General features: G+C 40.8%; 1 protein-coding gene and 1 long non-coding RNA gene across 6 annotated transcripts in view; one reads left to right on the top strand and one right to left on the bottom strand.

Moving 5' to 3' along the window:
- Positions 1-14828, top strand: part of ADAM28 (ADAM metallopeptidase domain 28) — a 74981-nt gene that overhangs the window by 12186 nt on the left and 47967 nt on the right. For 4 of the 5 annotated variants that reach the window (XR_007151857.1, XM_047857547.1, XM_047857550.1 and 1 more), the window contains exons 3-8: positions 1016-1092; positions 3889-3967; positions 5360-5436; positions 7046-7238; positions 9917-9988; positions 10896-10967. Coding sequence is in view for 4 of the 5 variants with exons in the window: in XM_047857547.1 (XP_047713503.1) it covers positions 1016-1092; positions 3889-3967; positions 5360-5436; positions 7046-7238; positions 9917-9988; positions 10896-10967 (570 nt within the window). In the remaining variant the exon portion in view is untranslated. The remainder of the gene's footprint in view (positions 1-1015; positions 1093-3888; positions 3968-5359; positions 5437-7045; positions 7239-9916; positions 9989-10895; positions 10968-14828) is intronic. The other variant, XM_047857548.1, reaches the window with a different exon arrangement.
- LOC125164696 (uncharacterized) overlaps positions 1-14828 on the bottom strand; it is a 41332-nt gene that overhangs the window by 10089 nt on the left and 16415 nt on the right. The window contains exon 2 of the long non-coding RNA XR_007151858.1: positions 11154-11271. This is a non-coding gene — a long non-coding RNA (uncharacterized LOC125164696). The remainder of the gene's footprint in view (positions 1-11153; positions 11272-14828) is intronic.

Genomic DNA, 14828 nt, shown 5'->3' with positions numbered 1-14828 from the left:
GCTCAGGTATTGCTCTGGCCAGGAGACGGAGGAGAGAAGAAAAGCAGAGAAAACCGCACTCAGTCATATTTGGTCTGACATATTTAGATCTCTTTAATAACAATGTCCTGGCACCCCGCAGGGAGTTTTTAGATTCACTGTTTTATAGAACAGAATCAACATTCAGCACACAATAACATCTTCTTTAACACACTTCTGTACAGTCCTATCTCCTCTTGGATATAAAAAAAAAAAATCTCAATTTCCAACCATTCTCCTTTTCTCCATGAGGTTTATTTGAGGTAATACTTTCCCATTCTGAACTCCTAAGACTTATTTTCTTCCTGATGACTTCTTTCTGCTTTCGAATACATATTTCTGTTGTTTTGTCCATATTCTAGCTTCCATTTAGCCTTGAGAAGACCTCCAGACCAAAAATCATCCGTAAGAGTCTTTGAGGTCTCTGGGTCTGTGTGCTTACTATTCCTTCTTCTCAAATAACTTCGCCACCCTGCTTCACCTGGCTAATTCATGTCTCCGCTTACATGTTACCTCCTCAGGAAAGCCTTTTCTGACCTTAAGGTGTTAGACATCCTACACTGCATTCATATTTATGTCTCTTATCATATAAATCATTTTTATTATCTGTATTTCCACAAGATTTTAAGCTTCCTGACAGTTGGCATCAATTTTTTCTTGCTTAGTGTTGAATTTCCGGAACCAAATAGAGTCATGCTTATAACTCAAATAATATTTGTATATATCATGCCTATAACTGAAATAATATTTGTAAAATGCATGGGTGGATGGGTGGATGGATGGATAGATGGATGGATATACAGGTCTCAGGTAATTTGTCCATTCAGGTGGCAGAGTTGTGTGATTTGTTAAAAGAGACCAGAAGCAGACATTTGCTATTATATGGACTACTGCTAAAGAAAGCAGGCATTGTTTGCTGATGATTAAAAGATGAACGCAGCCAAATCAATTATTTGTGTATTTATAACTACCAGCGAATGTTTGTGCATTTTTGCAGGAAAAATTTGAAACTGAATTGAAGTATGAAATGACAGTTAATGGGAAAATTGCAGTGCTTTATTTGAAAAAAAGCAAGTAAGTGTTTTTACTTCTCACATTACCCTCACCAACAAAACGTTAGCAGGTGGAAACTGTGCTGAATGAGTCTGTTTCTGCTTAAGGCTCTCAAAAACCTCGGCTAATAAGCTTTTTCTCTCGACTGGCCCACGGGGTTGGGTGAATATATGTTCCTACTGAAGTGGTTTACGTTGAGCAAAACAATAGTTTATTAGTGTTTCAATTCTTCTAGTAATAAAACACAGTGAATGAGGTACAAGCAGATATACATTTTATCAAGTTCAAGGAAAAGGCGGATTTCTAGACCTTCCCCTACATTATTTTGTTATTTTAATATTTTAATTTTAAATTTATTTATTCAAATTCAAGTTAGTTAACGTACAGTGTAGTATGGCTTTCAGGAGTAGAACCCAGTGGCTTATCACGTGCATATAATCCACAGTGCTCATCTCAACAAGTGCCCTCCTTAATGCCCATCATCCATTTAGCCCACCCCCCGCCCACCACCCCTCCAGCATCCCTCAGTTTGTTCTCTGTATTGAAGAGTCTCTTACGGTTTGCCTCCCTCTCTCTTTGTAACTTATTTTTCCTCTCCTTCCCCTATGTTCATCTGTTGTGTTTCTTAAATTCCACATATGAGTGAAATTACATGACATTATTGTATTTTATTTACTTGGACTGAAAGATTAGATTTGTTTATTTATTGAGAGAGAGAGAGACAGAGAGAGCACATGGGCTGAGGAGGGGATGAGAGAGAGGGAGAGAGAGAGAGAGAATCCTAAGCAGACTCTGCGTTGACAGTGAGGCTTGATCCTATGAACCTCGAGATCATGACCTAAGCTGAAATCGAGAGTCTGACACTTAACCAACTGAGCCACCCAGGTGCCCCCTGAAAGATTAGGTTTTAAAACGATTCGCAATCATTTCCATCAGGAAAAAAAAAAAGATATATCTAAGTTAAATAACCCCTAGAACCAATTGGGCTCTCCTGATTCCAACGCCAGTGTTCTTTCCCACCCAGTTACACACTAACCCGCCCACTTTCTCATGCAATTACATTGTCCTCCTGTTCCTCATTCTCTTTATTCACGCCGGCCACAGGCAACATTTCTTGCAAATTTCATGGCCTCTGCTCTTGCCCAGATCTTGATCATCCTACATCTTGACTATTTCAAATGTAGCTCCCCCGCCCCCCCAAATTCTGTGCTTTCAAGCTCTTTCAATCCTTTAATTATCCTATATAGTACAGCAAGATTTTTTTTTCATTCAAATAGACTCTTTGCCTTTTGCAAAACTTCACAAGAGCCTGGAGTTTGGAAATCACGTGGCAGGGTGGAAATAGTACAGGTGTGGACTTGAAGCAGACCTGGATATGATCCTTTGCCACTGGAACTGTGTAATTGTTATGGAACCTGGCCTGGATCCACCCAGCCGAAGAACCAAGCGGCACTCAGGGATCTCGGAAGGCAGGAGGTTTATTTCACACAGGCGGGCTCAGAGAAGGTCACTCTCCAGAGGTCTGAGTTCGTAAGCAGACGGAACAATTTATAGCCTGTGACTTCCGAATTCCGCATTAGTAGTAATTTGGCCTGTGTGGCAAGAGGGGTAGGAAGAGGAACCGGGAAGGGGAGTCTTTGGGCAGGGACTGGAATTTCCCTATCAGTCCTGTCGGCCACTTTGTAACAGATTTTTCCCTATCATAATCTCATCTGGAAAATAATGTGAGTCATATTTACCATGTAAGACTTCAGAAAGGATGAAATGAATGATCCATGTAAAGTGTGTAACTCAGGTGGCATTTTACACCTACTAGTTTCTTCCTTTTCTCCCCACCCCGCCTCTTTAAAAGGTATATCCAGGGGCGCCTGGGTGGCGCAGTCGGTTAAGCGTCCGACTTCAGCCAGGTCACGATCTCGCAGTCCATGAGTTCGAGCCCCGTGTCGGGCTCTGGGCTGATGGTTCAGAGCCTGGAGCCTGTTTCCGATTCTGTGTCTCCCTCTCTCTCTGCCCCTCCCCCGTTCGTGCTCTGTCTCTCTCTGTCCCAAAAATAAATAAACGTTGAAAAAAAAAATTGAATAAAAGGTATATCCAGACTCTTAATGTGCTGGTGGGTCATTGAAAGAACTCAAAAAAGCTCGGTGAAATCTCTGGAAGGGCCCTACCTACCAAATGCATGTCAGTTCCCAATAGACTTTCACTGCTACGGTTGTTAGCAGTCGCTGGGAACTGAAAAGGACTGGTGAAAATATAGTTATCGTAAACTGGTGAGGGACGCTGCCCTTTTTAGGCATTTTTATCAACTCTACCCTTCTCACTTCCATTTGGAAATGGAAATTTATCTCCCCTAAATAAGTATAAAAGTCTGATGAAAAAGCAGATACTGTTCCATGCTAGTCAGGCATATCTCTGGCCCTCTCAGTCTTCATGCTTGTATTAGTCTTGAGGGGTTAGGAGGATGAGCTCAGGAGCTAGAACATTCCTGCGCATCCAGTTAAAGCTTTCATTTTGATAACTGGACTTTTTTAAAAAATTTTTTTAAATGTTTATTTTTGAGACAGAGAGAGAGAGAGAGAGAGAGAGAGAGAGGTGAGTGGGGGAGGGGCAGAGAGAAAGGGAGACTCAGAATCCAAAGCAGGCTCCATGCTCTGAGCTGTCAGCACACAGCCCGACATGGGGCTCGAACCCATGAACCGCGAGGTCATGACCTGAGCTGAAGCTGGACACTCAACAGACTGAGCCACCCAGGCACCCCTGATCACTGGACTTTTCAATTAGCGTGAGTAACCATGAATTTGTTTTTCTTTTTTTCTTCAGGGGTCTCCTTGCACCAGGTTACACGGAAACACATTATAATTCCACTGGAGGGGAGGTCACCACCAGCCCACAGATCATGGTAAAATAGAATATCCTAGATTCGTTGTCAATCAGGGTATGACTCACACACCCAAAGGCAGTGTCATTGCCATACAAACAGGGAAAGTGAAAGCATTTACGACATTGGTGCCTTTTCCAGCAGTAGTAATTTCTTAATTGATCCTCCAATATTCGTACAGTTTGACAAGAACAAATGCATTTCTTGACCCATGGTAACCCTTTCCAGCCTTCAGGGGCTCTCTCTAGGAGAGTAGGCAGGAGTTGCTCATCTTCATTAGAAGAGTGAAAAATTGAATACGTCTTGTGTCCTTTTTTTTTTTCCCATTTCTTTTCTTTTCTTTCTTTCTTTCTTTCTTTCTTTCTTTCTTTCTTTCTTTCTTTCTTTCTTTTAGAGACAGAGAGAGAGCAGGGGGTAGGGGCAGAGGGAGAGAAAGGGAATCCCAAGCAGGCTCCATACTCAGTGCAGAGCCCAACATAGGGCTTGATCCCACAACCCTGGGATCATGGCCTGAGCCAAAATCAAGAGTCTGACACTCGACCAACTGAGGTACGCAGGCGCCCCTATATCTCATGATTTTAGTCAATGCCAATCACCTCACTGGATTGTATAGTCTCTTGATCTCAAGACTATTTCCTCAATGACAGAACTGTAGAATTCTGTTTTTTTGTAAATACTTTTTTTACTCTTAACTCCTATTTAGAGAAGGCAACTGTGTTAAGTAGTGTGAGGGGTATTTTATCATTTTCATCTTTTCTGAGCTCCATTTTACTTTTGGAAGGCTTTCACTCATTCTCCTCATAGTGATGGCACAGACATTTATGTGGGTCAATACTCATCGGTCCCAAAGCAGAAAGGTGTGCTTGATTAAAGTACATCCATATGGAAAAGTGCTACAGTTGGGCACTTTTCTCCAAATGGAAGCAGAGATGTCATACTAATCCAGTTAATCTGCTGAAACTTTTTGATTGCATCAAGAAACAACAACACAATCTGGAAAACCTATTCATTGGAAAGAGCTTGTAGGTGTCAGAAAAAATAATTTAATGAGCAATCAGCCCAGGGAAAGAATATTGATGTTTTGGGGACTTGGGTTTTCAATTTTCATCTGCATGTTGTTTCTTCCAGACTGAATTCACGCCTCTTACCCTTTTTTCTGCAAGACTTATATTTACACCAACATTTAACAAATGTTCCTTAAGCATTGGGCTAATTAACTAAATATTAAAGGTTTTAACCATAAAAAGCTTCTTAACCATTTTTTTTTTTGTATCTCTAAGTTGACTGTTGTTCAGCATAAAAGGATTTGAAAATATTATAGATCTTGTTGCCAGATTTCAAATTCAGATTTAGGAGTGGATCTAAGAACACACACACTTTCCTTTACAAAACTTTTTTTTTTTTCTTGTTTAGGATGACTGTTATTACCAAGGACATGTCATTAATGAAAAAGTTTCTGATGCTAGCATGAGCACGTGTAGGGGCCTAAGGTAAGGCTTCAAGAATGGTTTGCGTATATCTGCGGTGATGGGTGAGTGTGTGTATTTTAATAAAGCTGAAGAATCTCAAATATAATGAATTATATTGTAGTTAAGTATGAATCCTAAGGGATCGAGAATTTGAAATTTGAAGGAAACAGGTCTCTTGATAGTGGTTTGTGAATTACACATTTGAATTACTTGCAGAAGTGTGTTTGTTTGTCTGCTTTTTTAAAATAGTGGGTTTTTTTTTTTTTGAGCGCGAATCTTTAGGAAACAGGAGCTCCTCTCCACCTTCTCTCTTTACTCTAAATTCCCTCTTCAGCTTGTCCTATCCAAGCCTATGACATCAGTTTCTTCTGTAGGCATCTGCCTACAGTGAGATATTTCTTCTGATGCCCAGACTTGATTATCTAATTTTGTCTTCCATATCTCCACATCTCTTCCATATCTAGATAGCTTAATGAAATCTCAGTCCTGATGAACCCCAAATCAAAGTAATGATTTCCTCCCAAATCTGGTGTTTTTCCAGTGGTCCCTATGCCAGTGAATGGTATAATCAACCAACTTCTTGCCCAATCCAGAAACCTAGGTTCCTTGATGATTTCTTGCCTCTCAACTACCCACTTTCAATCCATTATCAAGCCCCATTGATTATATGTTCTAAACGTTCACTGAGATTATTCAATACATTCTTGTTCTACTGCCACATCCTACTCCAAGGTACCATGGTCCTTTATGCAGATCATTGCAACAAACCATCTACTTCTCTCTTCACATCCAGTCTTGTCTTCTAATTCAATGTACACTTAATCCAGTCTCTTGCTATATATTCTTATGCTTTTTCTTCATAGCTATTATCTGTAATTGTGAATATTACACATAATATATGTACTTGTGGGTTAAATGTGACTCTTTGATCCACATCCATCTTCCTTGTTTGACTATAAGCTCCACAAGAGGAGAAACCACAACTCTTTTCTTTCTTACTGTCTGCCCTTAATCCAATGACTAATGAATAATGGGAAAGCCCTAAATATTGGTGAAATGAATCTTCGCTTGGGGCTCCAGCAGGGATAATTGATAAGAAATTGATAATATTTGTTGTTCAAGTGCTTTATATATTATGTCCTTCAATCCTTACAATCATTCTAATAGGTAGGTACTATTCTCATTTTATAAAAGGAGAAACTGAGGCTGTGTGGGTCTAGGTACTTTTCCCATGGAATCAGAGCTAAAAAGTTATAGACCCAGATTTTTAATCCTTATTTATAGGACTCCAAAGTCTTAATTTGCAGGCACCTTTAATGCAGACAAGGCTTGAGAATTGGAAGAACACTGGGTGAGAATCAGGAAATTTCCATTCTAGTGTCAGCTCTGACACAACAGGTGAGCTATGTGACATCACAATAGTCGCTTCTCTCCAACGGGCCCCATTTCCTCATAAAAAAAATAAGTTGAGGTCATCTCTAAGTATATCTTCAGCTGCAATGTTACCCTATTTTCCGTGGCCGTGAGCTTGAAATTATACGGCACTGGTAACTTTTTGCGATCTCTACGTCTATAGTGCTTTCAAAAGCAGGAATATTTTTTAAGAAGCCTGGGTTCTCATGTTTTCCAGGGGCTACTTCAGTCAGGGAGATCAAAGGTACTTCATTGAACCTTTAAGCCCCACAAATCAGGATGCACAGGAGCATGCACTCTTCAAGTATGATCCCGAGGAAAAGAAGGCTAACAGCACCTGTGGGACGGATGACATATTGTGGGTACACGGATCTCGGCAGAATGTGGTTCCACCTGCCACCAGTCTGGTGGTATGTATGCTTTTATTTTTTATTTGCAGTGCTCGCATGTATCTCGCCCTGGTTGCCCCGTCTTCTGGTCTCAGTAGTTGCGATTAATGGAAACTCGATAGTCATTGTCGAACTAGTAGCCCTATAGTAGGCTCTAGAGACACTAACATCTTGTTGTACATTGATGATTTATTTAATAAGTATTTACGGATCGACTATTATGCGCAAGGTTAAAATGCATAAGGTTAAAACTTATTGATGCGTAAGGTTAAAATGCAGTGTAAATATGATGCTTGCCCTCTAGGAAAAGGCAACTTCGCCAATGCTACAACACACGACACAGGTCTAAAGCATTACTTGGACGTTAAATATCCTGCCGTCTTCATGAATGAACTCATTCAACAGATTTCTTTCTTGGAGTGCTGCCATGGGTGCTGGGGATGTAGCAGTGAGCAAAAATAAACACAGGATGTGTCCAGAGGAATTTAGAATACTCTTACATACATGAATTCATCTTCCGGTCACAGAAGAAAAGTGAATATGGCTTGTTTGAAGCCACAGGTGGATCTAAAAAGTCATTGCCATAATTACTCTCCTTTCCTTCCGGAGACACTGTATCTAATCATTTCTTCTGTTTTCAGAATCCATTAAGCACGGGGCAGAGGTGGTCTGAATAAAAGAAAATCTCAATCCGCTGGGTTTGATTTGAGTTCACTTTGCTGTGGGTTTAAATTCTAGCCGTGATATGGTATCTAGGAACCCAGAGGAACCACTCCTAGAGACGAAGACTCAAGGGTTATTTCCAGGTTTTGGCCTGAGCAAATGATGAATGGGAGTACTGTTAACTGAGGTGGGAGAATGAGGGAGAAGCAGATTTTGTTTGCAGTTTGGGAATCGGTGGCTGTAATTTTGACCACGTTACGTTTGTGGTATCGGACATTCGAATGGATGCATGAAGTAAGGAGTTAATTATAAGAGTCTGGCCTTTAGAGAAGAGGCCAAGACTGGAGATATACGTTTGATAGTAATTAGTGCAGGGTTCCTATTTAAATAAGGCAGAACACATAAAAAGCTACCGATGCCACATAATTTCAAGCTCATGGCAGTAGAATATAGTATAACATTGTGATTCCCTAGGAAGATTGCCTGGATAAAGCAAAGGGTTGAGCTTTCATGACAGCCTCTAATACTTAGTGGTCAAACAGAGGAGAGGGTTACAGGAGTTACAAACCCCAAATGGTTAGGGCCCTGCTTCCCTCCGTAACCTCACCTACCTTCTGCTCCCCACCCACCCATGACCTCCCCCATTATGTTCTGACAAACACAACCTGTTTTCTCTGTGCTTTCAACATGCCAATATCAATTCGCTTTAGAGTCTTGTTCACTTTTTTTTTTTTTCCTCAGCTGGAATTATCTTCCAATGTGTCTTCCCTTTCCTGGTTTCTCATTTTCATTAATAATGTCTGCTGCACAATCAAGTCTTGAGAACTAACCATATATTCTGAAATAACTCCCTTGTCACTCAATATCACATCACTCCATTTACTCCTTTGAGTAGCGCTAAGATCACCACCTGATAGCCCTATGCCTGTTTCTCTACTGGGAGCTCCTTAAGCCCATGGACCATGCCTGGTTCACTGCCTTATGCCTGGTGCCCCCAGCACTGGTGGTGGGGTTAGGTGCTAAATGAATGTGCTGCTCCTGTGGAGGGTGGGAGAGAAGTGCATAGCTCACCAGATGACTCCTAGAAGTCTTGTTCATGGAAGTTTATTTACCTGTTAAAAGACAAGCACTTCCTGAAATGCAACATGATAAACTTTGATAGTTTATCAGTTAGTACGAATAATGTATCTGCTACTTGTCAGTGGCACAATCCACTATGAAATGTGTCTTTTGCTGTCGTGGTTTAGTGGAGAAAAGGGAACAGAAAATAGGGAAGCTTGGAATGTGGGAAAGAGATCTAGTTCTGCCTAAGGAGAAGCAAGCAGAGGGGCACCTGGGTGGTTCAGTTGGTTGAGCGTCCAATTTCTGCTCAGGTCATGATCTCCTGATTCAGGAGTTCAAGCCCCACCCTGCGTCAGGCTCTGTGCTGACAGCTCAGAGCCTGGAGCCTGCTTCAGGTTTTGTCCCCCCGTTCCCCCCCGCCCTGCTGCCCCTCCTCTCTCTCTCTCTCTCTCTCTCTCTCTCTCTCAAAAATAAACATTTAAAAAATAAAAATAAAAGAGCAGACTAGGTGCCATGGTAGCTCTGGACATTGCACCATTGCTAAGGAAGGAGGTAGTCACTGGGAGAGGAATGAAAGGCTACTTAAAAACAAAAACAACAAGAAGAAAACACTGGGAGGTTGCGGAAGTCAGAGTTTCTCTATTTCAGGGCAGGAGAGCGGGAAGAGTCCATGGTTCAAAAAAATCCAAAGACTTTGGTTTTAGTTCCAGTGCAATTATTAGTTAGTTGTGCAATCATTTAAATTCTGACAAAATGAAGGGGTCAGGCTAGAATATCACCGATATCCCTGCTAGTTCTGGTATTCTGAGCCTCTCATCATAGTTAATTCTGGTTGGTTAGAGTTCAAATGATAATGTTGTCTTTATTGCCAGATATCAACCCATCTCTTAGAAAATTACACATTTCAAAGAAAAGAATGACTTTTGCGGAGAATGATGTTGTCTCAGTAATTTTCCTTTTTATATTTATTATAGAAATCAAAAGACCGGAAGGGTCGGGAACGTAAGAAATACATAGAGTTTTATTTGGTCCTGGATAATGGTGAGGTAATTATACCAGATATCTATGTCTTTTCAAATCTCCTATATCAATTTATTGTGTGAAATATTAAATATATGGGTCAGTTTTCAAAAATCATGAATATGAGCTATTCCTTTTTTTGAATTGCTCTGACCCTAGGAAATTTGACATTTAATTAGAGTGTTAATGACTTCTCCTTTTCAGGAATGTACACCTGATATGATATGTATAAAGTGAATTTTTTGCACTTTATCCTTTATTTTTGTCTCCAAACTTAGCTTCCAATTAAGTTCCTTTGTTATTTTGTCTTTCATTAAGCGGTTAAATCATTGGCAAGTTAGAATATATGCTCATCAGAAAGTGGTAAATGCATAGGACTCATGAATGGAATCTTCTGAAAAAAGGCAATTTTGGGGGTAATATTCATTGTTCATATTCTTTTGCAAGAATTCATTTTCATATATTGGAAATCTAAGGTTCACATGTATGCTCCCATAAGGAGAAGTTTTATGCTATGATAATCTAAGTTAATTTGTTTAAGTCATAAAGCTTGGCCTCTAATTCTACTAAATTCATTTACCATTTACCATTCATATATATATTTTTAATGAATAGCATATTCCTTGCACTGAATCTGCACAGCTTATGAAACCATGGTATTTAAGTGGAAATACATTTGGGATAATTCCATAGAGACTTACACTGAGCTCCTACTGAAGGCGTAAAACATCATCTCTACTCCAAAAGTGCTTTAATTTAGCTAAAGCAGTAAGGAAGCATTTTGCATCTTTTAACTGTTAACTTTCATAACTGTTTGTTCATTATAACCACTGATAAGCAAAATAACCTGAAGTTGCCTTTTTTCACCTTCTAATGATATTCATTTCTACCAATGCCCATATCTTGTCTCGTTTCTTGTTTGTTTGTTTGTAGTTTAAAAAGCACAATCAAGATCCAGAGGAAATAAGAAAGAGGGTGTTTGAAATGGCCAATTATGTCAATATGGTACGGTATATTTTATTAAGTACAATTTCAACAATTTGTGAGGCGGTGCCATTGGGTTTTTCTACGAATGCTCTTGAAGCAGGGAAAGAAAGTCACCACTCCTGACTAACAATGCTTGATTGGCTCTTGAACTTTTGCTACTTAATTGAATATTAATATTACATGATAGAGATATTTCTCACTTACTTGCCACACTGTTCTCAGGTTGAAGAACGTATAAGAGATGATTTTGTTTGAATCGTTTTTGTTTTTCTAAAGCCTGGGGAGACATCACTGACCAGCAAATCCCAACAGAAATCCAAATCTATGGAAGAACATGGAAAAACAAACAAAATCAGCTGAACTCTGGCACAGAGTTATTTCATTTAATCCTCACCACAACTCTGAGATATTTCTAAGCCTTAATAGTATAGCTAAAGAATTAAATCCTGGGAAGCAAAGGAGCTTGCCTAAAATCACAAAGTTAGGAAATGGTAGACATAAGATTTGAACTTAGATTGGTTGGATTTCCGAGTCCATTTCGATTGGAAAGATGTTGATCTTGGTCTGTAAACATGATTTTATCATCTAATCCACAAAATCTTTAAAAAATGATTTCTGTATCCCTTCTGTTTAAATCTTAATTGTTAGCGTCTTGTTAGTTAAACATCTAGTTAGTCTGCCTCCTTAGATGGGTGAGTCATTTTGTGGCAGCCTGCAGGTTCTCTAAGGATAGAGGAAAAAATGAAAGTGGATTCAATGACCAACATCATCTGGGTCTCGTCTTCTCACCACAAAGACTTCTCCCAAAGAACCCCAAGAATTGGCCATATTTGCTGAGCATCTCCTTTGTAAAATTGTTTTTAAACATTTATCTGTTATTGAGAGACAGAGAGACACAGAGCATGAGCAGGGGAGGGGCCGAGAGACGGAGAGACACAGAATCCGAAGCAGGCTTCAGGCTCTGAGCTGTCAGCACAGAGCCCGACGCGGGGCTCGAACTCACGAACCGCGAGATCATGACCTGAGCCGAAGTCGGTCGCTCAACCGACTGAGCCACCCCGGCGCCCCACTAAGCATCTCCTTTGTGACAGGAACTTTTTGATGACAGAAATAAAGTGGGGAACAAAACTGACAAATATCCCTCCCTTCAAGGGAGTTTACATTCTTGTCCAAGACAAGCATAAAAATACCAAATAAAGAGTAGGTAGGATGGTGATTATAAATGCTATAAAAAAGTAAAGCAGGATAAAAAAGAGAGAGAGAGAGAGAGAGAGAGAGAGAGAGAAAGAGAGAGCAGGTTCCTCTTGGGTGCTGTGTTAAATAGGGAAGCCTAAGTCCAAGATGTCCAAGGTGACATTTGAGTATGGAAAGGAAAGGAGAGAAGCATCTGACCCTAAGGGAGGGTGTGCAAGGCAGAGTGAGGTTCTGAGGACAGAACCCAGATTGTCCTATTTGAGGAACAGCGGGAGGGCCATTGTGGCTGTATGCGGTAAGCCATGGAAAGGGTGGGAGCAGATGACACATGACAGGCAGCGGTGGCTGGAAACTGCAGGTCCTTGTAGACCTATGTAGGACTTTGTTATGCTGCATGGGTGAGGAAGACATTGGGGGACTGGGCTGAGGTGTAACATGTTCTGATGTGTGTCCTTAAAAAATCACCTTGGCCACCACATTGAAAATAAACTGAAGGAAAGCAATTGGCAGAAATAAGACCCGATAGGGGATTGTTCCCTAATTCAAGGCAAGAGATGATGGTGGTTTGAGAAAAAGTAGTGATGGTGGATCTATTGAGACTAGCTGGTCTCTGAATACAGTCAACAGAGTATATGAGGTAGACGAGGGATGAGACGTGTGAGAAAAGGAAAAGATGAGGCGACATCGAGGATCTTGACCTGAGCAACTTGAAGAATGGGTAACGTATTGGCAATAGTGACTCAGAGGAATTATTAGCATTTCCATTTTGTACACATTCATTTTGAGATATCTTTTTGTATAAAGATTTCCAGGGGGACATCATTATGTTGTATACCTAAAATAAATATGTCATAGGTCAATTGGATTGACAAAAGTATTGTTTCTTAGCGGAGGTGCCAATGGGCAGTGGGTTGCTACTTTTTATTAACTGTTCTATGACTGAGTACTTTTTAAAAATACGTTCATGTTTCGTGTTACATTTTTATATTTAAAAATTAAAATATTGGAGACCCTACATTTCAAAAATCAGAGAAAATGCTAGGAAATTTCCCTGAGATCAGGGGTAGACATGTCCATATCGACAATGACCCCCACGTGTCTAGACCCTACGAGGTGCCACATTATATCATTGTATGTATGTGCCGATGGATCATTAAGGATTAAAGAGAAGATTCGTGGGTGAAAAAAGAAAAAAAGATATCCAGGTAAAAATGCTAGAAATACAAGATTGTTTGAAGTTTTGAAGTCTGGGTGGAGAGATAAATCCAAAAGTCTTTTTTTTTTCAAGTTTATTTATTTATTTTGAGAGAGAGAGAGAGAGAGAGAGAGAGAGAGAGAGAACTTGCATGAGCAGGGGAGGGGCAGAGAAAGAGGGAGAGAGAGAGAATCCCAAGCAGCCTCCGTACGGTCAGTGAAGAGCCTGATGCAGGGCTTGAACTCATGAACCATGAGGATATGACCTGAGCCAAAATCAAGAGTCAGACACTTAAATGACTGAGCCACCCAGGTGCCCCTCAATGCTCAGAATGGCATAAGACGTGGGCCAGCGAACTGTAGCCTGTGGGCCGTATCTGGCATGCTGCCTTTTTATAAAACGATTTTATTGAAACATGGCCACACCATTTGTTTACGCATTATCTGTGGCTGCTTTCCTGCCACAGTGCCAGTGGTGAGGAAGAGTTACAACAGAGGCCACGCAGCTTCAAAGCCTGAAGCAGTCTCTATCCGGACCTTTAAGGAATAAGCTTGCCAACCTTGGTGTAAGATAACCAAACGAATGGTGTAGATAAGAAGAAAAGAGACCTAAGAACAGGTCCTTGAAGTGCTTCTTTGAGGAGAAGTCAGAGTACAGGAGAAACCGATAGAGACCAGGAAAGAGGAGACAAAGAGCTTCAAGGAAAACCAGGGGATAGTGTTGTTCTGGAAGCCACTTGAGACAAAAACCCATCAAAGGAAGAAATGATCAATGACGTTAGATGCTTCTGAGGACTGAGGATTGGCCATCGGATTTAATAGCGTAGAAGTTACCAGTCGCCTGGATGAAGCACATTTCTGTGGAGCGTTAGAGTACGGGCACGATTAGAGTGAGCCCGATGAGAATAGGAAGTGGAATTAGAGACAGCAGATACAGAAAATTCTCTTCAAAAATTTCGCTATAAATAGAAGCAGAGAAATGGTGCGTAAGTGATGGGGGGGGGGGGAAGGGTCGTAAAGAGATCCTCCCCACTGTGATGGGTCATTCTTTTTATGCTGATGGGAACGGGTCCGTGGAAGGCTAAGCAGAGACAATGCAAGGAGGTTGGAAGAATTGTGGAATCATCTCCTTGATCTGGGGAGAGATTGGAGGTCTAGCACATGAGTAGAGAAGCTGGCCTTCGGCTCTCACGAGCATTCCTCTGTAGAGTCAAGAAGGTGAGCACAGGTTGTTGGAAGAGGTTTAGCTCAGTAGGTAGACAGTGGTGGGAGCCAGTCAAAGTTCTCTTCTGATTGCCTCTTTACTCTGAGTTTGGAAGCAAGGGCATCTGCTCAAAGTGAGGTTTCAATACTTAAACAAAATTTTTTGTTAATGTTTATTCTTTTTTGAGAGGAAGGCAGAGCGCAAGGAGGGAGGGACGGAGAGACAGGGAGACACAGAATCCGAAGCGGGCTCCAGGCTCTGAGCTGTCAGCAAAGCCTGACACAGGG

Source organism: Prionailurus viverrinus, chromosome B1 (assembly GCF_022837055.1).
Source record: "Prionailurus viverrinus isolate Anna chromosome B1, UM_Priviv_1.0, whole genome shotgun sequence".
NCBI classification, from domain to species: Eukaryota; Metazoa; Chordata; class Mammalia; order Carnivora; family Felidae; genus Prionailurus; species Prionailurus viverrinus.
Note: the sequence above shows the minus strand (reverse complement) of the source record. Positions and strands in the feature narration are given on the sequence as shown.